Source organism: Pseudophryne corroboree, chromosome 9, assembly GCF_028390025.1.
Source record: "Pseudophryne corroboree isolate aPseCor3 chromosome 9, aPseCor3.hap2, whole genome shotgun sequence".
Taxonomy (NCBI): Eukaryota; Metazoa; Chordata; class Amphibia; order Anura; family Myobatrachidae; genus Pseudophryne; species Pseudophryne corroboree.
Window position 1 is genome coordinate 270,292,096 of NC_086452.1, and position 26,709 is coordinate 270,318,804.

Genomic DNA, 26,709 nt, shown 5'->3' on the forward strand with positions numbered 1-26,709 from the left:
GCTTGAGGGTCCCTTGACTTGCAACAATATCTCTGAAGCTTCTTGATGAGACGAGATGCCATCATGTCTACTTGAGGAACACCCCAACGACTTGTCACCTCTGTGTCTGCTGAGGAAGTCTGCTTCCCAGTTGTCCACTCCTGGAATGAAGATCGCTGACAGTTCGTTTGTATGCTTTTCCACCCAGCGGAAAATCCCTGTGGCTTCTGCGATTGCCGCTCTGCTTTTCGTTCCGCCCTGACGGTTTATGTACGCTACTGCTGTTACATTGTCCGACTGGATCAGTACAGGCAGATCTCGAAGAAGATGTTCCGCTTGCAGAAAGCCATCGTAAATGGCCCTTAACTCCAGAACATTTATGTGGAGACAAATTTCCTGACTTGACCATCTTCCCTGGAAGTTTTCTCCCATTGTGACTGCCCCCCAGCCTCGGAGGCTTGCAACCGTGGTCAACAGGATCCAGTCCTGTATCCCGAACCTGTGCAGCCACCACAGGAGTGACACCCTGGTCTTGGAAGACAGGATTATCCTCCGGTGCATGTGTAGGTGGGACCTGGACCACTTGTCCAACAGGTCCCACTGGAACACTCTGGCATGGAACCTGCCAAACTGAATGGCCTCGTAGGCCGCAACCATCTTCCCCAGCAACCGAATGCATTGATGGATTGACACGCTTTCTGGTTTCAGAATTTGTTTAACCATACTCTGAAGTTCCAGAGCCTTGTCCACTGGAAGAAAGACTCTCTGTAGTTCCGTGTCCAATATCATTCCCAAAAACGACAACCGCGTCATCGGAATCAACTGTGATTTTGGCAAGTTTAGGAGCCAACCATGTTGCTGAAGAACTGTCAGGGAAAGTGTAACGTTTTGCACCAACTGGCCCCTGGATCTTGCCTTTATCAGGAGATCCCCCAAGTATGGGGTAATCGTGACTCCTTGCTTGCAAAGGAGAACCATCATCTCCACCATAACTTTGATGAAAATCCTCGGAAGCGTGGACAGACCAAACGGCAACGTTTAAAATTGGTAATGACAATCCTAAATTGTAAACCTCAGGTAAGCTTGATGCGGAGGATAAATGGGAACATGTAAGTAGGCATCCTTTATATCCACCTACACCATAAAATCCCCTTCCTCCTGACTGGAGATCACTGCTCGGAGAGACTCCATCTTGAATTTGAATTTCCTTAGGTAGAAATTTAGGGATTTCAGGTTTAGGATTGGTCTGACCGAGCCGTCCGGCTTCGGGACCACAAACAGGCTCGAATAAAAGCCTTCTCTGGGGAACCCTGACGATAACTTGATTTTGACACAACTTTTGTATTGCGTCGCAAACTACCTCCCTGTCCGGAAGAGAAGCTGGTAATGCAGATTTGAAAAAACGGCGAGGGGGAACGTCTTGAAACTCCAGCTTGTACCCTTGGAATACTATTTGTAAAACCCATGGGTCTAGGTCCGAACGAACCCAAAACTGACTGAAGAGTTTGAGACGTGGCCCCACCGGTGCGGACTCCCACATAGGAGCCCCAATGTCATGCGGTGGAATTGGCAGAAGCCTGGGAGGACGTCTGCTCCAGGGAGTCTGACAAGGCTGGTGATCGTTTACCTCTTCTCCTTCCTCTAGTAGCAAGGAAGGAAGACCTCGGCCCTTTCTGTATTTATTGGGCCAAAAGGACTGCATCTGATAGTGATGCGTTTTCTTTTGTTGTGGAGGAACATAAGGCGAAAAGTATGACTTACCCGCTGTAGCTCTAGATACCAAATCATCAAGGCAGTCACCAAATAAGGCCTTACCTTTATATGGTAGAGACTCCATACTTTTCTTGGAATCAGCATCAGCATTTCATTGGTGAATCCACAACGCTCGTCTAGCGGAGACTGCCTTGGCATTGGCCTTTGATCCCAAAAGACCAATATCTCTCGCAGCTTCCTTAAGGTACGCTGCAGCGTCCTCGATATAACCCAGCGTTAAGATGATGCTACCCCTATCTAGGGTATCTATTTCAGAAGACAAGTTGTCTGCCCACTTTTCGATAGCACTACTTACCCACGCAGACGCAATGACAGGTCTGAGTAGCGTACCTGTGGTCGCATAGATGAACTTTAACGTAGTTTCTTGTATACGATCCGCAGGATCCTTAAGGGCCGCCGTGTCAGGTGACGGGAGAGCCACCTTTTTAGACAAATGTGACAGGACCGTGTCCACAGTGGGGGGCGACTCCCACTTTTCCCTATCCGCCAAGGGAAACGGATAAGCTACCGTAATTCTTTTGGGAATCGGAAATTTTTTGTCAGGACCTTCCCAGACTTTTTCAAATAGCGTGTTCAGTTCATGAGGGGGAGGAAACTTCACCTCAGGTTTCCTTTGCTTATACATACAGACCCTTTTATCAGGGACAGCCGGTCCTCAGTGATATGTAGTACCTCTTTAACGGCCACAATCATGTACTGAATGCTTTTTGCCAATTTTGGAATTAATCTGGAATCGCTATAGTCGTCACTGGAATCAGAGTCCGTGTCGGTATCAGTGTCTGCCAACTGGGCCAGCGTACATTTCTGCGACCCTGAGGGGACCTGACTTTGCAATAACATATCTTCTATATATTTCTTCCATGCCTGGGTCTGAGACTCAGACTTATCTAGCCTCTTAATAAGAGCCACATTAGCATTCAAGACGTTCAACATATTTACCCAATCCGGTGTCGGCGGTGCCGACAGGGTCACCCCCGCAGCCGTTTGTGTCCCTAATACAGCTTCCTCCTGGTAAGAGCCTTCAGCCTCAGACATGTCGACACACGTGCACCAAACACCCACAGACACACCGGGCATATCGGGGACAGACCCACAGTAAAGTCTGTCAGAGAGACACAGAGGGGATTTGCCAGCTCACAACCCAGCACTAAATCAATGGGTCTGAAATCACCAAGAAATTGCCACAGACCTAAAGTGCTTTTATATCACATATATATTGCACCAATTGACCTGCCTCCCCCCTCGTTTTGTACCCCTGGTACTTGTCAGTGTGAGGAGAACCAGCGTCTCTGCAGCCTGCGGAGAGGAAATGGCGCCGTGAGCTGTGAGGAAGAAGCTCCGCCCCCTTAATGGCGCTTTTTTTAAATATTTATACTGGCGGGGTTTAGGACAGTGCCGTGGCATTAATGTCCCCTCTTGCCAGTGGAATAATGAGTATGATTTTAGCTGCCCAGGGCGCCACCCCCCCGCGCCCTGCACCCTGTAGTGCTGTGTGTGGGAGCTCGGCGCGCAGCGTCTGCCCACTGCGCGGTACCTCAGAAAATGCAATCAGTGAAGCTGAAGTCTTCTTTTCTTTGGTTACTCACCTGTCTTCTGACTTCTGGCTCTGAAAGGGGGTGACGGCCGGCTGCGGGAGTGAGCATCTAGGCGTACCCAGCGATCAGCACCCTCAGGAGCTAATGGTGTCCTGTAGCCAGAAGCAGAGCCTTTGAACTCCCTGGAAGTGGGTCATACTTCTCTCCCCTAAGTCCCACGAAGCAGGGAGACTGTTGCCAGCAGCCTCCCTGAACATAAAAAAACCTAACAAAAAAGTATTTTTCAGAGAAACTCAGTAGAGCTCCCTGTAGTGTGTCCAGTCTCACTGGGCACAATACTAAAACTGGAGTCTGGAGGAGGGGCATAGAGGGAGGAGCCAGTTCACACCCTTTTATAAAGTCTTAAAGTGCCCGTGTTTCCTGCGGATCCCGTCTATACCCCATGGTTCTATGATGACCCCAGCATCCTCTAGGACGTATGAGAAGAGAGAGTAATTGTGTAGGTGGGGTGTTCTTCAGGTTGCCGGCTGTTGGGATCCAGACACACAGTATACCAGCTCCAGAATCCCAATACCCTGGATACTGACACCTTTTCTCCCTCTTGGGGGTCCATGACCCCTCTGGAGGGAGAATAGATAGCGTGGCGCGCCACCGTGTCCGCAGCGTGGCGAGCGCAAGCCCGCAAGGGGCTCATTTGCGCTCGCCCAGCTGTTGGAATGCAGACAGTAAGGATTCCGGCGCCGGTATGCTGGTCGCCAGGAGCCCAGCCGCCGGCATACTATACTACACCCATGTAGGTGCACTGAAGACCTTTTTCTAACAAAAATTAACAATTTTATTGATCTGCTTCCAAATTATATAAATATATCAGCAATAAAGAGTTAAATCTGATCAAATAAAAAGTTATTAAAGAAACAGAAATAGTATTTTAAAATTCTTTCTCCTCATAACTGTGACTGCTGCTATTTTGACTCTGGATGAATTTGTTCACATGGGCTAATATCCTTTATTTAAATGTATTTCAAGTTTTGCTTTCTTGATCTATGCCCTCATGTTGTTAGTGTATTTCTCTTGCATTTGTGACCATAAATAAAGTCAGAGAGTTGTCTATTTTTTCTTTCAATAAGGAGAATACAAATATTAAATATACACTTCTATGCAACAAGGTAACATAAGTGTATTAGATTGACATTATTTGAAGGCAGATAGAACATAGTTATATTTTAACTATCACTTGGATACTTATGTGTTTCTGATTGATATATATTGGAGAACTGCATATTCATATCAGGCAGATGTTGGAAATCACTATCTCATCCAAAAGTCTTATTAAAATTATCCAGGCAGAAGCAGCAGCTGTCAGTCTGACAGTGGAAAAGGAGCGAGCAAAAGCTCCTGAAGGAAAAAGATGCAGCAAGTTCTGGGAAGGCAACGGCCATGCAATAGAGCTTAAAGTTCGCCACTACCCACGTGGAGAGGTTGGAATAAGGAACCACAAGTGCTGGGGAGGCAGTAGCCACTCAAAAGAGCTTAAAGATTACCATCCCAGGTGAAGGTGCTGCCCAATACATTTTTACAATAGTTGGTGTCCTATTTTAATATTTTCTTTATATGCAGACTACAGTTTCCAGCGGGCCCTTAATGTCCGGGTATGCTGGCACTTGTGGTTCTCCAAGTGCTAGTATTCTGGTGCTGGCCTGCTCAGACCTGTGATGAACAATATTAAGTGTAGCATGAACCACGCACACCCACTGCCATCACCTGATCCCATTTTTTATCATGGGTCCCCACTTTCCAAAGAAATCCAGGCCTAGGCTGACCAGTTTGGGGCTGGTTAATGTGATGGCAGGGGGACCCCACACTGTATGCCCCTGCTATTGCAAACACCCCCCCCCCCCCTTCCTCAGGGTCCAGGGAAGGTTATTGATTATTTGGGGGTGAACACCATTTTTATTGTCTTTGTTTAAATACAGGGAATAACTGTTAGTTAAGATTTCCTGTCCCAATCTCTCAGCCAGTGTTGATAGTGTAGTTCTCATCTACATTCACCTTCAACATTGTCATTAATATGTTCCTCCCCTTCCTCCGTCACATTATCATTAAATAATGATTTTAAATATTATATGGTGCTTAAAAATAATATCATGATATGGAAACCAAAGCATAATTTAATTTTCAGTGCTAAATAAATTGCAAAAAATAAAAATCAGAAAAATCAGAAAAATGCATACTTTGTGTTAGACAAATACTAAATCCTAAACATTTTCCCAGTTTTCACAAAGTTCATGCTTTTTGTAAGTAAGGCATTATTTAAAAATTCAGATTTAAGTCTGCATTAAAAAAAAAAAAAAAAAAAAAAAACAACAACACTGTCTTCTCAAGTCCATGCCCATAACTTTGCATAGTGATTTGTGGATAGTCTACAGATGTTAAAAAATGTCCAAGTTGTAAAGAGTGTTTCCAACAAATAGTATACACAATGCTTTTAAAACATGAATTGTCATTCAGTGGAGATTCAAGAAGCATTTTTTACTTCTTGTTCTATAGGAAAAGGATTTGTCTCTTGAGGAGTGATTTTGTCTTGGCCATTTTTAGCTTCAAGCTTCTGTGCAGATTGTATCACAGCTTTGCTGTCTGCAGTTGGCTCATTTTCTGTAAGAGATGGAGTAGCTTCTTGCATTTTCGAAGGCTGTTGGTCTTTTTCTGCTGCACTTGCCAATAATTGCTTCTTTGCTTCTGATTCTTGAAGCTGCAACATGTGCTCTACTTCAATCTCCAATTCCAGTCTCTCTTCATCAGTCTCCACATCCAGCTCCTGCATAAGTTCCTCAAGATGCTTAGCTTTACGTAGCTCGTTCTGCTGTATGATAGTGCACAAGTGTTCTGTTAGTTGTTCCTTGGTCAGTGTTTTCTTGTGCAAGTCCAACTTTGCGGCAACATATTCAGATTCAGCTCGGTCATATCTTTTCCTGCAGATGAACAGAATAAAGACTTCACTTTAATTCTGCAAGCAATAATAGGATTTTAATTACCTACCGGTAAATCCTTTTCTCGTAGTCCGTAGAGGATGCTGGGGACCATATTAGTACCATAGGGTATAGACGGGTCCACCAGGAGCCATTGGCACTTTAAGAGTTTAACAGTGTGGGCTGGCTCCTCCCTCTATGCCCCTCCTACCAGACTTAGTCTAGAAACTGTGCCCGAGGAGACGGCATACTTCGAGAGAAGGAAATACACAGATAGTGGCGAGATTCATACCAGCTCACACAACAAAAACTCAGCGACAGCTGAAACAGTAAAGAACGCAGAACTTACCTAGGAACCAGGCAGTACTGAACTAAATAACCAGTGCAGGAAAACTAAGCGCTGGGCAGGCACCCAGCATCCTCTACGGACTACGAGAAAAGGATTTACCGGTAGGTAAATTAAAACTATTTTCTCTTACGTCCTAGAGGATGCTGGGGTCCATATTGGTACCATGGGGACGTACCAAAGCTCCCAGAACAGGAGTCGGGAGAGAGCGGAGGCTCCTGCAAAACTGCTTGACCAAACTTGAGGTCATCAGAGGCCAAAGTATCTAACTTGTAAAACTTAGCAAACGGGTTCGACCCAGACCAAGTAGCTGCTCGGCAAAGCTGTATAGCTGAGACACCCCGGGCAGCCGCCAAGGAATAGGCCACCTTACGAGTAGAGTGGGCCTTAACAGATTTTGGACACGGCAATCCTGCTGTAGAATATGCATGCTGGATGGTGAACCTGATCCAGCGTGAAAGCGACTGCTTAGAAGCAGGGACATCCAATTTTCTTGGGATCATAGAGGACAAACAGAGAGTCAGATTTTCTATGACGAGCTGTCCTCTTCACATAAATCTTCAAAGCCCTCACAACATCCAAGGCCTTTGAAGCAATTGAGGAGTCAGTAGCCACTGGCACCACAACAGGTTGGTTGATATGAAAAGCTGACACAACCTTAGGAAGGAACTGCGGACGAGTCCTGAGTTCCGCCCTATCTTTATGGAAGACCAGATAGGGACTTCAACAGGACAAAGCCCCCAATTCTGACACAGGTCGAGCAGAAGCTAAGGCCAACAAAGTGACCACCTTCCTCGTGAGAAATTTGATTTCAGCCTGCTGTAGAGGCTCAAACCAATCAGATTGCAGGAACTGTAATACCACATCAAGATCCCAGGGTGCCATTGGCGCCACAAAGGGAGGCTGGATGTGCAGAACCCCTTTCAAAGAGGACTGAACCTCAGGGAGGACAGAAAATTGTTTTTGGAAGAAAATGGATAAAGCTGAGATCTGGACCTTGATGGAGCCCAATCTCAGGCCCATATCCACACCTGCTTGCAGGAAAAGGAGAAAACATCCAAGTTGAAACTCCACCGCAGGAAATTTCTTGGATTCACACTAAGACATTTTTTCTAAATTCGATGGTAACGTTTAGACGTTACACCATTCCTAGCCTGTATCAGGGTAGGAATAACCTCGCTCAGAATACACTTCTGAGCTAAAATCTGGCGCTCAAACGCCATGCCATCAAACGTAGCCGTGTTAAGTCTTGATAAGTAAACGACCCATGCAGTAGAAGATCCTCTCGAAGAGGCAGGGGCCTTGGATTTTCCAGCAGTAGATCCAGCAGGTCCGCGTATCAAGCCCTCCTTGGCCAGTCCGGAGCAGTGAGGATTGCCAGAACCTTTGTTTTTTTTATAAAGTTGAAGAACTTTTGGAATTAGAGGAAGTGGAGGGATAACATACACTGACGTGAACACCCTCGGTGTTACCAGTGCATCCACCGCCACTGCCTGCGGTTCTCTCGACCTGCAACAGTACCTCTGCAGCTTCTTGTTGACGCGGGAGGCCATCATGTCTATGTGAGGAACCCCCCACCAACCGGTTACCTCCTCGAACACCTCCGGGTGGAGGCCCCACTCTCCTGGATGGAGATCTTGTCTGCTGAGGAAGTCCGCTTCCCAGTTATCTACTCCCGGAATGAAGATTGTTGACATCGCCACTGCGTGCCATTCTGCCCAAAGGAGGATTCTGGTCACCTCTGACATTGCAGACCCTGCTCTTCTTTCCGCCTTGTCGGTTTATGTAGGCCACTGTGGTCACGTTGTCCGACTGCACCTGCACAGCCCGATCCTGCAGAAGGTGTGCTGCTTGAAGAAGGCCATTGTATATGGCTCTTAGCTCCAGGATGTTTATCGGGAGAAGGGATTCTTGACTCGACCACCTTCCTTGGAAGGATTCCCCCTGAGCGACTGCTCCCCAACCTCTTAGACTTGTATCCGTGGTTAGAAGGACCCAGTCCTGAACTCCGAACCTTTGGCCCTCCAGAAGGTGTGGTAGTTGTAGCCACCAGAGGAGCGAAATCCCGGCTTTCGGTGACAGACGTATCCTCTGGTGCATATGTAGGTGAGATCCCGACCACTGGTCCAAGAGATCCAGCTGAAAGGATCGACCATGAAACCTCCCGTACTGCAGAGCCTCATAGGAGGCAACCATCTTCCCCAGAAGGCGGATGCACTGATGAACCGATACCCGGGCAGGCTTCAAGACATCCCAGACCATTGTTTGAATCACCAACGCTTTCTCCGCCGGTAGAAACACCCTCTGCACCTCCGTGTCGAGGATCATCCCCAGGAAAGACAGCCTCCTTGTCGGCTCCAGATGAGACTTTGGAAGGTTCAGAATCCAACTGTGCTCCTTGAGCAGATGTGTCGTGAGAGCAATGGATCTTAACAACTTCTCTCTGGACGATGCCTTGATCAGCAGATCATCCAGATACGGAATTATGTTCACCCCCTGCTTGCGGAGGAGAACCATCATCTCTTGGTGAAGACCCTCTGTGCCGTGGAGAGACCGAACGGCAGTGCCTGAAACTGATAGTGATCGTCTAACAGTGCAAACCTGAGATAGGCCTGATGCGGCGACCAACTGGGAATGTGGAGGTACGCATCTTTGATGTCCAGGGATACCAGGAACTCCCCCTCTGTCAGTCCTGAGATAACTGCTCTCAGAGACTCCATCTTGAATTTGAATTCCCTGAGATATGGGTTCAAAGATTTCAAGATCAGAATTGGCCTTACCGAACCATCCGGCTTCGGTACCACAAAATGGTTCGAATAGTAACCTTTGTTCCACTGATGAGGGGGAACTGGAACAATAACCTCGGACACTACCAATTTTCGGATAGCGTCCAGAAGAATCGCTCTGTCTGCCGGCAAAGCTGGCAAGCCTGATTTGAAGAAAGGTGAGGTGGGAGAGTTTGAATCTCCAGGCTGTACCCCCTGGCCACTATATCTTGTATCCAAGGGTCCAGGCCAGATGACACCCAGACGTGGATGAAATGCCGGAGTCTTGCTCCCACCTGACCTTCTTCCAGGCCGTGCGGTCCACCGTCATGCTGAGGACTTTGAGGCACCAGAAGCAGGCTTCTTGTCCTGGGAACCTGCGGGAGCAGGCTTTTTGGCTTTAGCACAACCACCTCTGAAGAAGGTGTGAGAAGGCTTGTTCTTTCTAGGCCTTGCGGGCCGAAAGGACTGTGACGTGGCTAGAGTAAAAGGCTTCTTCGTAGCCAGTGCAGCAGAGGGGAGAAAAATTAGATTTATGGTAAGAACTTGCCTTTGTTAAATCTCTTTCTGCAATGTACACTGGGCTCCACAAGGATTAACATCGGGGGGTAGAGTAGGATCTTGATCCGAGGCACCAACAGGCTCAAAGCTTTGACTGTTCCCAAGATGCACAGCGCCACCTACTCTATAACCCCGTCTCCATGCACAGGGAGGTCAGTTTCGTTAACCAGCCCAATGCAGTAGCAGGTATCCAAGACGACAACCGCTCGTAGACAAGTACACCACACACTCACCACAGGAGAGGGTGTCAGCGGCTATGCCAATACCAACACAAAGTAGCTAAGTGCGTCAGGGTGGGCGCCTTGTGGAGCCTAGTGTACCTTGCAGAAAGAAATTTAACAACGGTAAGCTCTTACCATAAATCTTTTCTGCAGCGGGGTACACTGGGCTCCACAAGGATTAACATCGGGGGGGGGGGGGGGGGGGGGGATGTCCTAAATCAGTTCCTTATGGGAAAGGATGCACTGTAGCAGGCACAAGTACCCGGCGTCCAAAGGAAGCATCCTGGGAGGCGGAAGAATTGAAGGCATAGAACCATATGAACGTGTTCCCTGAAGACCACGTAGCTGCCTTGCACAGTTGTTCAAGGGTCGCAACACGGTGGGCCACCCAAGAAGGTAGAACCGACTGAGTAGAATGGGCATTAATGGTAGCAGGAGCTGGACGACCAGCCTGTACAGAAGCATGTGCAATTACCATTCTAATCCATCTGGCCAGGGTCTGCTTGGAAGCAGGCCAGCCACGTTTGTGAAAACCAAACAGTACAAAAAGAGAATCAGATTTCCTAATGGAGGATGTTCTCTTCACATAGATACGGAGAGTCCGTACCACATCCAAAGACCGCTCTTTGGAAGACAGCTCAGGAGAATTAAAGGCTGGAACCACAATCTCCTGATTAAGTTGGAAGGAAGACACCACCTTGGGTAATTAACCTGGCCGCGTTCTAAGAACTGCCCGGTGACGGTGAAAAATCAAATGGGGAGACTTACAGGATAAGGAACCCAAGTCCGAGACCCTTCTAGCTGAAGCAATAGCCAGCAAAAATAGCACCTTAAGGGAAAGCCACTTAAGGTCAGCAGAGGCAAGAGGTTCAAACGGAAACTCCTGGAATGCCTCCAGAACTACCGACAGATCCCAAGGGGCCACAGGAGGTACATAAGGAGGTTGGATCCGCAACACTCCCTGAGTGAATGTATGAACATCAGGTAGGGCAGCAATCTTTCTCTGAAACCAAACAGACAAGGCAGAAATGTGAACCTTGAGTGAGGCCAGACGAAGGCCTAAGTCCAGATCCGTGCTAAACTTGAAAAACGTCATGATTGTGAGACGCACACCAAGTAAAGTAAGCATTCCAGACCCTATCGTAAATCCGAGCAGTAGCCAGCTTACGGCCTTCAACTTAGTTTTAACGATCGCCTCAGAAAAACCCTTGGCCCTCAGGACGGAAGCTTCAAGAGCCATGCCGTCAAAGCCAGAAGGGCCAAGTCCTGGTAAACACAAGGGCCCTGAACAAGGAGGTCTGGTCGTTGTGGAAGTAGAAGGGGACGATCTAGCGATAGGCCCTGTAGATCGGAGAACCAGTACAGTCTGGGCCACAATGGAGCGAATTAGAAGTAGGTTTCCTCCTTCTTTCTTGAACTTCCGTCTTACTCTGGGCAGTAATAACACCGGAGGGAACACATACGGCAGCTGAAAGTTGCATGGGATTGACAGAGCATCCACGGATGCCCTTGTCCTTGCTCCGAAGACCGGAACCTTGTGATTGTGTCAAGATGCCATCAGGTCCATATCTGGAAGGCCCCACATGTTTACGAGAAATTGAAACACCTCTGGATGAAGGCTCCACTCTCCTGCATGTACGTCCTGATGACTGAGAAAGTCCGCTTCCCAGATTAGGACCCCCAGAATGAACACTGCGTATATGGCCGGCAGATTGCGTTCTGCCCACTGAAGAATCCGTGATACTTCCCTCATTGCCATGCGGCATAGAGTGCCACCTTGATGATTGATGTATGCCACCGTGGTGGCGTTGTCCGATTGTACTTGAACAGGTCTGTTCTGTATCAAATGCTGGGCCACGTGTAGTGCATTGAACACTGCCCGCAGTTCCAGAATGTTTATCGGGAGTAGAGACTCCTCCTCGGTCCACCGACCCTGAAGAGAGAGTTGTTCCAACACTGCGCCCCAACCTCTCAGACTGGCATCCGTCGTCAGCAGGACCCGGTTGGATATCCAGAAGGGACGGCCCCTGCTCAATCGTTGGTCCTGGAGCCACCAGCTCAGTGACAGGTGGACCTCCGGAGACAGGGAGATTATCTGAGATCTGATCCGGTGAGGCAGGCTGTACCACTTGGTCAGAATTAACTTCTGTAGAGGGCGAGAATGGAATTGAGCATACTCCACCATGTCGAAAGCCGACACCATGAGACCTACACTTGCATTGCCGAATGTATCGACACTTGCGGACGAGATAGGGAGCATCGAATCCTGTCCTGAAGTTTCAGGACTTTCTCCTGAGACAAGAACAACCGCTGGTTGTGAGTGTCCAATAACGCTCCCAGGTGCACCATGCTCCTTAGCAGAAACCATGAAGGATTTCTTCCAGTTGATTAGCCACCCGTGGGCTTTTATGAACTGGGCCGTCAGATCTAGATGACACAGGAGAATTTCTGGGGAATTTGCCAGGATCAACAAATCGCCCAAGAAAGGTAGGATCCAGACCCCTTGACGGCGTAGTACAGCCGTCATTACCGCAATTACTTTGGTGAAAACTCGCGGAGCCGTTGTCAAACCAAAAGGCAACGCCCGAAATTGGTGATGAAGGTTGCCCACCGCAAACCTCAGGTACTGCTGATGAGACATTGCAATAGGAATATGCAGGTAGGCATCCTGTATGTCCAGGGAGACCATATAGTCCCCAGGCTCCAAGGCTAGAACAATAGAGCACAGAGTTTCCATACAAAACTTGGAGACCAGCACATACTTGTTCAAGGACTTCAGATTGAGAATGGCTGCGAGGACCCGTTCGGTTTCGGGACTATAAACAGCGGTGAATAGTACTCCTTGCCTCTCGGAGTCAGAGGCACCTGTACTACCACTCCTGTGGTCAGGAGGGAATGTACCACCGAATGCAGAGTGTTTGCCTTCACCGGGTGCAGAGGAACATCTGTCAGGCAAAAATCGATGAGGGGGACGATTCTTGAAGGGTATGGCGTAACCTCGAGTGACAACTTCCCTTCCCCTGGCAAAATCTAGAAGTCAGACCCCACCCTGGGATCCCCCAGAGGGAGGCCCGCCCCGTCATGTGGCAGACTTGTCAGTTTTGGAAGCTTTGGTCTGGGCTTGGCAAGTCTGGAAGCACGAGCTTGCTTTGGGTACGCCTGACATTTTGCTTTACTTGGAGGACGAAAGGGCCAAGGGAAAGTACTTTTAGCCTTCTGCGTGGAAGGAGCCATACTAGGAAGGCAAGCTGTTTTAGCAGTAGCCAGATCAGCCACAATCTTATTGAGGTCTTCTCCAAAGAGAATGTCTCCCTTGAAAGGAAGCACCTAAAGGGTTTTATTGGAATCCATATCCGACCAGGATCTCAACCAAAGGATTGGTCTGTCCAAGATGGACGTAGTAGCAGCCTTGGCTGCCAGCACCCTGGCATCGGAGGCCGCCTCCTTAAGGTACAGAGAAGCCATGGCAATATATGAGAGACATTGTCGAACATGCTCAGATGCGCTGGAAGGCAGCTCCGCCTCTAGCTCCTGAGCCCACGCCTCAACAACTTCAGCAGCCCATGTTGCTGCAATGGTTGGCCTATGCACAGCCCCCGTTAGGGTGTAAATCGTTTTCAGACAACCCTCCACACGTCTATCCGTCGGCTCCTTCAGAGAGGTGACGGTAGTTACTGGCAAAGCAGAGGAAACTACCATGCGTGCCACATGAGAATCTACAGGCGGAGGAGTTACCCAATTTTTAAATAGCTATGCAGAGAGAGTATAGCGAGCCAACAGTCTCTTATGCGGTGTGAATTTTGTTCCCGGGTTTTCCCAGGATTCCTGACGAAAATGTCAGATAGGTGTTGAGAATGAGGTAAAACTTGTTTAACCACTTTTTTACGTTTAAATCTGTCCGGATTTTTAGAGACAGCCACAGGCTCAGGTTCATCAGAGACCTGAAGAATGAGCCTGATAGCCTCAATCAAATCAGGGACATCCACCATTGACTTCCTTTCCCCATCAGAAGCATCTGAGTCAGTGTCTGTGGGGTCAGTATATGCACCATCCTCCTCAGAGGATGTGTCTGGAATACCAGTGGATTGTGAGGAAGTAGCGGCCCGTTTAGAAGATGTCTTAGTCTTAGGTAGGCGAGAGTGAGCTTTAGATTTAGTCAGTGACCGGATCAAGTGCTGTAACGGAGTTTAGATTTGATCCGCCCATGGCGGATTAACTGCAGGGACCATAAGCTGCTGCAGTGGCACAGGTGGTCCCACAGGGGGCGTCAGTTTAGTTACTAGCATATTTAACAGTGTGGAAAAGATAGCCCAAGGTGGGTCATTTGTTGCCCCCGGTGCTATAGACCCACTGGGGGGTAAGGAACCCCCTGAACCTGAACTCTGCTGCCATATTTTCCTCCAAAGTGTCTGCAGCATCCCTACCACGCAATGTGGGAGAAGCCCCAGCTCCGTTGCCTCGTGTAGCTGACATAATAATAAGCACAATATCAGGCAACCTGGTACAATCTTAGCAGCGATATACCTAGCAAGAACTCCCAGTGTAGTGTGACTTACCTGTCAGCACAAACCGGGAATCCAAGAGATTTTTATATTATATATATATATATATATATATATATATATATATATATATATATATATATCTCTCTATCTATCTATCTATCTATCTCTCTATCTATCTATCTATATAGTCCAAGGGATGAACCCGCACTCTGATGCTGATATGTCGAAATAAATAGAGGGTGCCCTCAGCAAATGTAGATGCAAAGAAAAAGAAAAGGCTGCGGCACTCCGTTTGCAAAATGTTGGTGTATTGATTAAAAGGTCATGACAGCAGTACAAATAGCAGCGACGTTTCGGTACTCGCAGGTACCGTTTTCAAGCTGCGTGCTGCTGAAAGGGAAAACAGAATAAACAAGAATAACTTAGATATACTTACTTAAATACCCCCCGCCGCTGAGAGAAGCCGGGTCGCGGCAGCGTCCCGCATGGAGTCCGTCCGTGACGGGCGCTTGCCGATGACGTCATGCCGCACAGCGTAAGGAGGTTCCAGGGGAGCATAAAGCGTTGCCTGGCAACCGGACGCTGAGGACTGAGATCTCTCCCCGGCCTCCCACAGCAGCTGAAGGAGACACAAACTGATCGTTTTTAGTGAAAATTATGCATGCATGTAAAATAATAAAAATCGATGTGAAATAACAAAAGACACATATGTGCAATACAGTGAGGGCGCAAGCGGTATACTTGAACACACACTGATACGGGCAACAGGTAACCATGGTGATAATGATAACAAAACGACATGTCCAGGAAGAAATTAAGTGAACCTACAACATAACACAAAAGGGAAGAAACAATCATTACGGAGCCTGGATATTCTCATACTATCATAGGCCTCTCATAGTAAATAAAGAGGGAGGGCAAGCTGGTGGCCCAATGGTATACATTACTTATATATAAGCTACATGCAAGCGTAACGTATCACATGTACCAAATATAGTGGGTGTTACTAAACAATAAGATACCCTATTATAGAAAAGTGTTCCAATTATAGCGTTCGTTCAATCCAGCTGGTGATACTGTATTAAGACGGTGTATCCACGACATCTCACACTTCAACAGCTTTCCATTGCGATCGCCGCCACGAAGTGATGGCGGAATGTGATCAATTAACATATGTTTCAGCGAAGATAGCGGATGTCCGAACTGTTGGAAATGTCGGGCAACAGGTTGATCGGAGCTTCCACTGGCAATGGCCTTTCCAATGGAAGATCTATGAAGTGCCATACGTTCGCGTGCTGTACGAATTGTTTTGCCCACATAATACAGATTGCATGGGCAGATAATAATGTAGATCACATGGGTGGAAAGGCATGACAGGGTATGCTTCAAAAATATATTTTTTGAAGTGTGAGGATGTTGAAATGAAAGGGAAAGGGAAAGGGAAAACAGAATAAACAAGAATAACTTAGATATACTTACTTAAATACCCCCCGCCGCTGAGAGAAGCCGGGTCGCGGCAGCGTCCCGCATAGAGTCCGTCCGTGATGGGCGCTTGCCGATGACGTCATGCCGCACAGCGTAAGGAGGTTCCAGGGGAGCATAAAGCGTTGCCTGGCAACCGGACGCTGAGGACTGAGATCTCTTCCCCGGCCTCCCACAGCAGCTGAAGGAGACACAAACTGATCGTTTTTAGTGAAAATTATGCATGCATGTAAAATAATAAAAATCGATGTGAAATAACAAAAGACACATATGTGCATCGATGACCTATTCATGCTATGGTTGGGCGATGAAAAAACCTTGCTGAATCTTATTGAAACCATCAATTCCCGACCATCCACCATCAGGATCACGGTTAACTATAGCACAGTTTCAATCCACTATTTGGATGTCCAAGTGTCCATCATAGACCACAAATTACGAACCGAGGTGTTTTCCAAACCCACCGACCGGAACACTTTGTTATCAGCCTCCAGTTTCCATCCTAAACCCCTCAAACGAGGTCTGCCCAAATCACAAATGATGCGGGTGGCCAGGATAGCAAGCGATAAAACAATAGCAGCCAACAGCATTGATGCTATTATTGACAAATTTGTGGCCAGAGGATACAACCTCACTGATTTAAAGAAACTAAAAGTGGAAATTTTAGCATTGGACCGGTCCCAATTGCTCATTCCCAAAGTGAAGGACACCCAATCAATAATTCCTTGGAAGATGGAATATTCCACATCCAGTCAAGTGGTTCAGAGAGCGAGTCGTGCTCTATGGCCCATTGTAGCATCCGATGAAGCTTTACCTTGTTTCAAGTCTAAAAGGCCCATGGCGTGTTTCACAAGAGGACGAAATATTAAGGACATGGTTGTCCACACGGACATCACTGGCTTTGATAGACCGGCTCCGGTGCCTCACTTCATGACAAAACCACCAGGCTGCTACAAATGCCCGCGATGCACCACCTGTTCTCATATGCTAACTGGTCCATCATTTCAACATCCTCACACTTCAAAAAATATATTTTTGAAGCATACCCTGTCATGCCTTTCCACCCATGTGATCTACATTATTATCTGCCCATGCAATCTGTATTATGTGGGCAAAACAATTCGTACAGCACGCGAACGTATGGCACTTCATAGATCTTCCATTGGAAAGGCCATTGCCAGTGGAAGCTCCGATCAACCTGTTGCCCGACATTTCCAACAGTTCGGACATCCGCTATCTTCGCTGAAACATATGTTAATTGATCACATTCCGCCATCACTTCGTGGCGGCGATCGCAATGGAAAGCTGTTGAAGTGTGAGATGTCGTGGATACACCGTCTTAATACAGTATCACCAGCTGGATTGAACGAACGCTATAATTGGAACACTTTTCTATAATAGGGTATCTTATTGTTTAGTAACACCCACTATATTTGGTACATGTGATACGTTACGCTTGCATGTAGCTTATATATAAGTAATGTATACCATTGGGCCACCAGCTTGCCCTCCCTCTTTATTTACTATGAGAGGCCTATGATAGTATGAGAATATCCAGGCTCCGTAATGATTGTTTCTTCCCTTTTGTGTTATGTTGTAGGTTCACTTAATTTCTTCCTGGACATGTCGTTTTGTTATCATTATCACCATGGTTACCTGTTGCCCGTATCAGTGTGTGTTCAAGTATACCGCTTGCGCCCTCACTGTATTGCACATATGTGTCTTTTGTTATTTCACATCGATTTTTATTATTTTACATGCATGCATAATTTTCACTAAAAACGATCAGTTTGTGTCTCCTTCAGCTGCTGTGGGAGGCCGGGGAGAGATCTCAGTCCTCAGCGTCCGGTTGCCAGGCAACGCTTTATGCTCCCCTGGAACCTCCTTACGCTGTGCGGCATGACGTCATCGGCAAGCGCCCGTCACGGACGGACTCCATGCGGGACGCTGCCGTGACCCGGCTTCTCTCAGCGGCGGGGGGTATTTAAGTAAGTATATCTAAGTTATTCTTGTTTATTCTGTTTTCCCTTTCAGCAGCACGCAGCTTGAAAACGGTACCTGCGAGTACCGAAACGTCGCTGCTATTTGTACTGCTGTCATGACCTATCTATCTATATATATATATATATATATATATATATATATATATATATATATATATATATATATATATATATATATATATATATATATATATATATATATATATATATATATATATATTAGTGACTATAAATCACAAAGAAAAATACACAGCAAGTATATCTTGTGAAATACCTATATTATTCAGAAAACCTGAATACCCGATATGGCAGCCACGCAGCAGCTACATGCACACACACATATATAGTCACAAGCGTACCATGCAGAAATTATACAACCATAAAACTTCACTGGACTAGCAATACAAAGTAATACTCAGTCCCAGGAACAGCGCAGCTCCGTGTAATGGCGGCTGACAGGGAGTGAGGGAGAGATATGCAGCTCCAGGACAGGAACATTCACCCAAATGGCGCCCTGGGGCTGGAGGAGGGGCTACAGGTTAGGCCTTATCCCCTGGCTGGCTTCCCCACCGGGCGCTGTGGGCTTGTTAAAAACGGGTTTTTATAAGAGAAAAAACCCCCACCTGCGCCCTGTGTCCTGGTGACTAGTGGAGCAACTGCCCTTTACAGTGTCCTTGCCAGCGCACGCAGCCCGCCTCCCACGGCCACACGGGATCGCGGTAACGGCGTGCCAAAGAGACCCCTTACCTCCCCTTGTACCTGCGGCCACGCGATCCCGGAGGTCAGCGGTGAGTGTGTGTGTGACTATCAGAAGGACACCGGAGCCTCTGCTGTAGTTACCCGGCAACCAGGGTGCTGGAGTATACAGTGCCGCTGGGGGAGTGATGGAGCTGCAGCAAAGGATGTCTATCCTATACATAAAAGCTGCAGCCCTTGAAGTCTTCAAAATTTCTTCTTTTCTTCTGAATTAAGCTATAACATGGGCTGCCCCCATGTTGATCGCCTGCTTACTGCATGGCACAAACTTACAAACTAAACTCCTGTGCATGGAGGCGGGGTTATAGAGGAGGCGGCGCTGTACATCTTGGGAACAGTCAAAGCTTTGAGCCTGTTGGTGCCTCGGATCAAGATCCTACTCTACACTCCGATGTTAATCCTTGTGGAGCCCGCAGCAGAAAGGAGACTTACCCGCGGTAGCCGTGGCAATCCACACATCCAGTGCCTACCCAAACAGAGCCTGACCTGTATAGGGTAGGCTCTCGACACATTTCCTGGACTCCGCGTCCGCAGACCATTGGTGCAGCCAGAGACCCCTGCGAGCAGAGACTGACATAGAGGAGATCCCCGCAGCCATGGAACCCAGATCCTTCATGGATTCTACCAGGAACCCTGCAGAATCCTGTATGTTACGTAAAAACAAATCAAAGTCACCTATATCCATCATAGTCAAGTGATCCTGCAGAGTGTTTGACCACTTGGCTATAGCTTTAGAAATTCATGCACAGGCAATAGTAGGCCGCAGTATAGCCCCTGAATCCGTGTATATGGATTTGAGAGTAGCATCCACCTTGCGATTTGCCGAGTCCTTCAACGCGGTAGATCCAGAGACTGGTAAAACCACCTGTTTTGACAGCCTGGAGACAGAGGCGTCAACTATAGGTGGAGACTCCCATTTTTTTTCTATCGTTTTCCGGGAAGGGAAAAGCAAACAGGACCCTTTTAGGGATCTGGAATTTTTTCTACGGGTTTTCCCAGGCTTTTTCAAATATAGCATTTAATTCCTTAGATCCTGGGTAGGTGAGAGGGGCTTTCTTACTGTCCGTGAAAAAGGCCTCCTCAAACTGCTCAGGTGGTGTGTCAGAAATACGCAATACATCTCGCATGGCCTCAATCATCATCAACTGCAACCTCTTAGTAAGTGATGCCGTCTCCCTCGACACATCCCCATCACTGTCTGCTGTGTCAGAATCTGTATCCGTGTCATCCTGCATAATTTGGGCAAGAGCACGTTTGTGAGAATGTACCGCAGGGGGCCCCAAAGGAGCAGTATCAGACCATACTGACATAGAGGATTGCAATACCTGAGTTGCATGCTCAGTCCTTGCAACCCTTTCAGAAATCTGAGAAATAGCCCCCCTAAGAGAGGCTAACCACTCCGGTTCTCTAGCTGGGATCTGCGTTACAACAGTGCAATCCTGATTACATGGGATGGGATCTTCCTGAGAAGATAAATCCTCTGCAGCATATGAGACATGTTTGTTTATACAACCCACATACACACAGGGTACAGGGCAGACAGAGTCTCCCCCCTAAGAATGGCAGAGAGACACAGAGATTGGAGCCAACCCACACACAGCGCTTTTACAGGTATAGGGAGACCCTACACCAGCGCTGTGTCCCTTAATAGGTGACACAGCCTTTATACAGCCTCCCCTCCCTTCTACAACCCCCTGGTACCATACAGATAGCTGGAGTTGCTCTGGAGGGACTGGTCTTCCACTGGCAGCGTGTCTGCAGGCAGGAAAATGGCGCTGAACGCTGCTGGGTCCGCTCTGAGGAGAAGCTCCGCCCCCTTAATGGCGCTGTCCTCCCGCTCTTCCAAGATTATACTGGCCTGAGGATTTAGTGCTGGCTGAGATCCGCAGACCCCGACAGGCTTTCTGGTTAGTGTATGGTTAAGGCGCCGGGTCAGGGCGCCCCTCACAGCGCTGCACCCAAGTACCGCTGAGGCATCCCGGAGCATAGTTAATACTGCGCTCCTACGCTGATGCCGCTATCTTCACACCGACCCCCCTAGCACACCAGCGCTGTGACTCACTCGCCACAACTTCAGCTCTGCAAGGGGATGGCGGCATGCTGCTGGGGTGAGCCTACCCCTGCGGCGGGGAGCAATCTGTCCCCTCTGGAGCTCAGTGTCCAGTCAGCGGAGACAATGGCTCAGACCCCTCAGTCCCTCGATGCAGGGAGGCTGTTGCCAGCAGCCTCCCTGTAAAATAAAAAACTCTAAAATAAACTTTTACTAAAGAAGCTCTGTAGAGCTCCCCTAGCTGTGACCGGCTCCTCCGTGCACATTTTCTAAACAGAGTCTGGTAGGAGGGGCATAGAGGGAGGAGCCAGCCCACACTGTTAAACTCTTAAAATGCCAATGGCTTCTGGTGGACCCCTCTATACTCCATGGTACTAATATGGACCCCAGCATCCTCTAGGACGTAAGAGAAAGTAGAAATCAGCTAGTGAAAATATGCACAAGAACAAAACTGTGCTAAGCAATATTTGCAATCTTATGAAGGCTGCATCTTTGAAGTTGGAAAGACAATCTTCAAAACTTGGCAAATGGTAGAAATTCCTGCCTCCAATATCCCTTGTTGCCTGAAGGAGCTGTTTATGCACTAACTGGAGCTAAGTGGATATGCTTGCACAATAGTTTCAGGGACAGCTCACAAAACGCTAGGAAGTTTTTTGTAAGTTTATACAAATCATTTCCATACAGATGTCGGACATAACGATATCCAAATAATCCACCAGTTTCTGGGTTTCCAGTAACTACTTCCACAAATAAGTCTACAATGGACACCCTAGTCTTTAATGCATCACAGTTACAGGACATTATACAAGTACCAAAGACACGGTGGAACCTTTTTCTTTGATATTGCATCTTTTAACCCAGTGATATTTTGAGATATGCATATTTGCAAACTCTATTGCATTTTTGCATTTAAAGACACTGTAATTAATTTTTTTAAAGCATTTTTTATGCAGTGTTTTTTTCACAGCAAGAAAAGCCTGTCTACTGTATTCCCTGTGTCTGTATTGCTGTCTTTACTAATCCTACCCCAGAAAATGGGGTTTTAATAACCTACCGGGTAAATCCTTTTCTCGTAGTCCGTAGAGGATGCTGGGGTCCATTTTAGTACCATGGGGTATAGACTGTTCTGCAGGAGCCTTCGGCACGTTAAGAGTTTAACAGTGTGAACTGGCTCCTCCCTCTATGCCCCTCCTCCAGATCTCAGTATAGGAAATGTGCCCGAGGAGACGGACAACTTCAAGAGAAGAATTATTATTAAACTAGTGGCGAGATTCACACCAGCTCACACCATACCAAAAACATGTCGCCAAACATGGCCTTTAACATAACCCATGCGAACGTGCATGCATAACGTAACAGCAACTGCTGTAAAACATCTGAACACATGAGAACCTGTGTAAAAAGACAAAACGTAATTTGCAGGAAAAAGGAGCACTGGGCGGGCGCCCAGCATCCTCTACGGACTACGAGAAAAGGATTTACCGGTAGGTTATTAAAATCCTATTTTCTCCTAGAGAATGCTAGTGTCCATTTTAGTACCATGGGGATGTACCAAAGCTCCCAGTACGGGCGGGAAAGTGCTAATGTTCCTGCAGAACTGACTGACCAAACTGAAGGTCGTCAGCAGCCAAGGTGTCAAACTTGTAAAAACTTAGCAAAAGTGTTTGCCCCTGACCAAGTAGCTGCTCGGTAAATCTGCAACGTCGAGACACCCCGGGCAGCCGCCCAGGAAGAACCCACTTTCCTAGTAGAGTGGGCTTTTACCGAACTCGGTAACAGCAATCCTACCATGGAATAAGCGTGCTGAATGGTACCTTTGATCCAACGCGCAATAGTCTGCTTAGAAGCATGGATGCCAATCTTGTTGGGGTCATAGAGGACAAACAAAGATTCTGTTTTCCTTATCCGAGACGTTCTTGCAACGTAAGTCCTTAACGCTCTGACGACATCCAAGGACTTTGAAACGGCTGAGGTGTCGGAAGCCACTGGCACCACCACAGGTTGGTTGATATGGAAAGACGACCCAACCTTTGGAAGAAAATGCTGACACGTCCGCAGTTCAGCTCTATCTTCATGAAAAATCAAATAAGGACTCTTGTGTGACAGAGCCCCTAATTCAGACACTCGTCTGCCTGAAGCCAAGGCCAACAGCATGACCACTTTCCAAGTGAGAAACTTCAACTCCACCTCATGCAGAGGCTCAAACCAGTCCAATTTAAGGAACTGTAACACCACATTAAGATCCCATGGCGCCACAGGAGACACAAAGGGAGGTTGAATGCGCAGAACCCCTTTCACGAACGTCTGGACGTCAGGAAGGGAAGCCAACTGTTTCTGAAAGAAAATAGACAAGGCTGAAATTTGGACCTTGATAGACCCTAATCTCAAACCAGCATCCACACCCGCCTGTAGAAAAAGACGAAGTCCTAATTGAAACTCCACTGCGGGAGACTTCTTGGATTCACACCAAGATACATATTTTCTCCAAATACGATGGTAATGTTTGGACGTTACCCCTTTCCTGGCCAGAATAAGTGTGGGAATGACTTCATTGGGAATACCATTACGGGCTAGGATCTGGCGCTCAACAGCCATGCCATCAAACCTAGCTGCGGTAAGTCTTGATTAACCAACTGAAGCATGTCCTCGCGAAGAGCAAGAGGCCGAGGATCTTCCAGTAGTAACTCATGAAGATCTGGATACCAAGCCGTCCTTGGCCAGTCTGGAGCAATGAGAATTGCTCGAACACTTGTTCTTCTGATATTAGTGGAAGTGGAGGGAACAGATACACCGACTGAAACACCCACTGGGTCACCAGTGCATCTACTGCTATTGCTTGTGGGTCTCTCGACCTGGAACAATATTTCTGAAGCTTCTTGTTGAGACGTGATGCCATCATATCTACTTGAGGAATGCCCCAACGACTTGCTACCTCTGCAAAGACTTCTGGGTGGAGGCCCCATTCTCCTGGATGGAGATAGTGTCTGCTGAGGAAGTCTGCTTCCCAGTTGTCCACTCCCGGAATGAAAATTGCCGACAGAGCTTTTGCATGTCTTTCTGCCCAGAGGAGATTTTTTGTAACCTCTGCCATTGCCGCTCTGTTTTTTGTTCCGCCCTGACGGTTTATGTAAGCTACTGCCATTACATTGTCTGACTGGATTTGTATGGGACGACCTTGAAGAAGGTGTGCCGCTTGATGAAGGCTGTTGCACACAGATCTCAATTCCAGAATGTTTATGTGAAGGAGTACTTCTTGACTTGACCATCTTCCTTGGAAGCTTTTCCCTTGCGTGACTGCTCCCCAACCTCGGAGGCTTGCATCTGTGGTCACCAGGATCCAAGTCTGAATCCCGAACCTGCGTCGCTCCAGGAGGTGAGAACTTTGAAGCCCCCACAAGAGTGAAATTCTGGATTTTGTTGACAGGATTATCCTCCGATGCATGAGTAGGAGCGATCCTGACCACTTGTCCAGTAGGTCCCATTGGAACACCCTGGCGTGGAATCGGACAAATTGTAGAGCCTCGTAGGCCGCTACCATCTTCCCCAGCAGGCGGATGCACTGAGGAATCGATGCGTGTGCTGGTTTCAAAACTTGTTTGACCATCTTCTGGATCTCCAGAGCCTTTTCCACCGGTAGGAATACTTTCTGTGCTTCCGTTTTCAATATCATTCCCAGAAATGATAACCTCATTGTGGGTTCCAATTGTGATTTTGGAAGGTTTATGATCCAAACGTGCTGTTGAAGCACCATCAGGGAAAGCGCAATGTTCTGCACTAGTTTCTCCCTGGATCTCGCTTTTATGAGGAAATCGTCCAAGTATAGGATTACGTTGACTCCTTTCTTGCGAAGAAGCACCATTATCTCTGCCATCACCTTGGTGAATCTTCTCGGAGCCGTGGAGAGCCTTTTTGGACTTGTTGGGCTGAAAGGACTGCATCGTATGAGAATGATATCCTTTCCTAGGTGGAGCAGCTGCGGAAAGGCAGAAATGCTGACTGGCCTGATGTAGTTGTTGAAATCATGGCATCCAGCTTGTCTCCAAAGAGGGCTTCTCCATTGTAAGTGAGCGCCTCAATATTCTTTTTTGATTCCGCATCAGCATTCCATTGGTGGATCCACAGCGCCCTGCGGGCTGAAATTGCCATAGCGGAGGATCTTAAACTCAGCAACCCAATATCCTTCATAGCTTCAACTAAGTAACCTGCAGCATCTTTGATATGGCCGAGACTTAGGACTATTTCATCCCTGTCAACTGTGTCTATGTTAACAAGCAAGTTGTCAGACCATTTTTCCACAGCGTTACCCACCCACGCACAATCAATGGTGGGCCTGAGCACCGTTCCTTTAGCCGTATAATATTGATTTCAGGGTTGTTTCTAATTTACAGTCAGCTGGATCTTTTAAAGAGGCTGAACCAGGGGCAGGCAAAACAATTTTCTTAGACAACCGAGTAACTGAGGTGTCTATCATTGGGGTAGTCTCCCATTTGTGCCTGTCATCCTCAGGGAAAGTGTACGCTACACGTATCCTTCTGGGAAGGGTAAATTTATTCTCAGGGTTAGCCCAGTATTCTTCAAAGAATGCATCCAAATCCTTTGAAGGAGGAAAAGTCACAACCTGCTTTTTATTTAATTAAAAATAATCCTTTTCCTCTGGGAATAGTGTTGTTGCAGGAAACTCCAACACTTCCTTTATAGCAACTATAATACATTGTATGCTTTTGGCTAATTTGGGGTGTACCCCTTTCAAATCCCCAGTGTCGACGTCAGAGTCGGAATCTGTGTCTGTGTCCCCTTGCATTATCTGGGCCAGAGACCTTTTCTGGGAACTGGATGGGACCCGAGTGGATGATATGGAGGGGTCAGTAAACAGTGCATCCTCCACAGACTGCCTCCAATATTTAGTCTGTTGTTCAGACTCAGAGAACTTCTTTGCAAGCATTGACATATTCTTTTGCAACATTCTCACCCACTCCGGCTCCTTCTGAGTGGGAAGGGCCACCGTATTACCCTCTCGTGCATCTAAAATGAGTTCTTCCTGGGAAGAACCTTCCCCAATGTCCGACATGTTACACACTTGTACACACACACACACACACACACACACACACACACCCCCCCGTATCACACAGGGGAGCTATTGGGGACAGACCCACACCAAAGTCTGTCAGAGAGACACAGAGGGATTTGCCAGACCACACACACTGCGCCTTATTGTGAATTGTGGAAATATTACCCACTTACAGCGCACATACCAATAATAGGCCCACAGACCTAATTATAATGAACACTCTCTGCCCCTTCTATAACACCCTGTACTTGTGTCATTGTTGTCATGAGGAGAAACAGCGTTCAGGAGCTTCACACTGGAGTTTCTGCTGAGAAAATGGCACCCAGTGAGTGTTCTGGCATGTCTGAGGAGAAGCCCCGCCCTTAAGCCTCAGCAATGTAATATTTATACTGGCTGGGGATGGCACATCAGCGGCTGTACATGTATGTACCCTTTTTGCCAGTGAGAGTAAGGTTTTAAAACATGCCTTCAGAGCGCTCTCCCCCGCGCTCTGCACCCTTGCGCAGAGAGACATGGCGCGCAGCGCGTGTACCTGTATGACGACAATGATGACCGGAGGATCCCCTCTCTGCAGGACTCCGGTAATATACTCGCCAGCCTTCTGACTTCTGGCTCTGTTAGGGGGTGGCGGCAGTGCTGTGGGAGTGAACGCTGGCCAGGCTTGGGTTGTGTTCAGTACCCTTCAGGAGCTAATTG

General features: G+C 47.6%; 1 protein-coding gene across 2 annotated transcripts in view; it reads right to left on the minus strand.

Annotated features, from left to right (window-relative positions):
• Nucleotides 1–5,437: 5,437 nt before the first annotated feature.
• GORAB (golgin, RAB6 interacting) overlaps nt 5,438–26,709 on the minus strand; it is a 117,731-nt gene continuing 96,459 nt past the window's right edge. For both annotated transcript variants that reach the window (XM_063940297.1, XM_063940298.1), the window contains exon 5: nt 5,438–6,256. In XM_063940297.1, the coding sequence (XP_063796367.1) occupies nt 5,803–6,256 (454 nt within the window). In that variant the 3' untranslated portion in view covers nt 5,438–5,802. The remainder of the gene's footprint in view (nt 6,257–26,709) is intronic.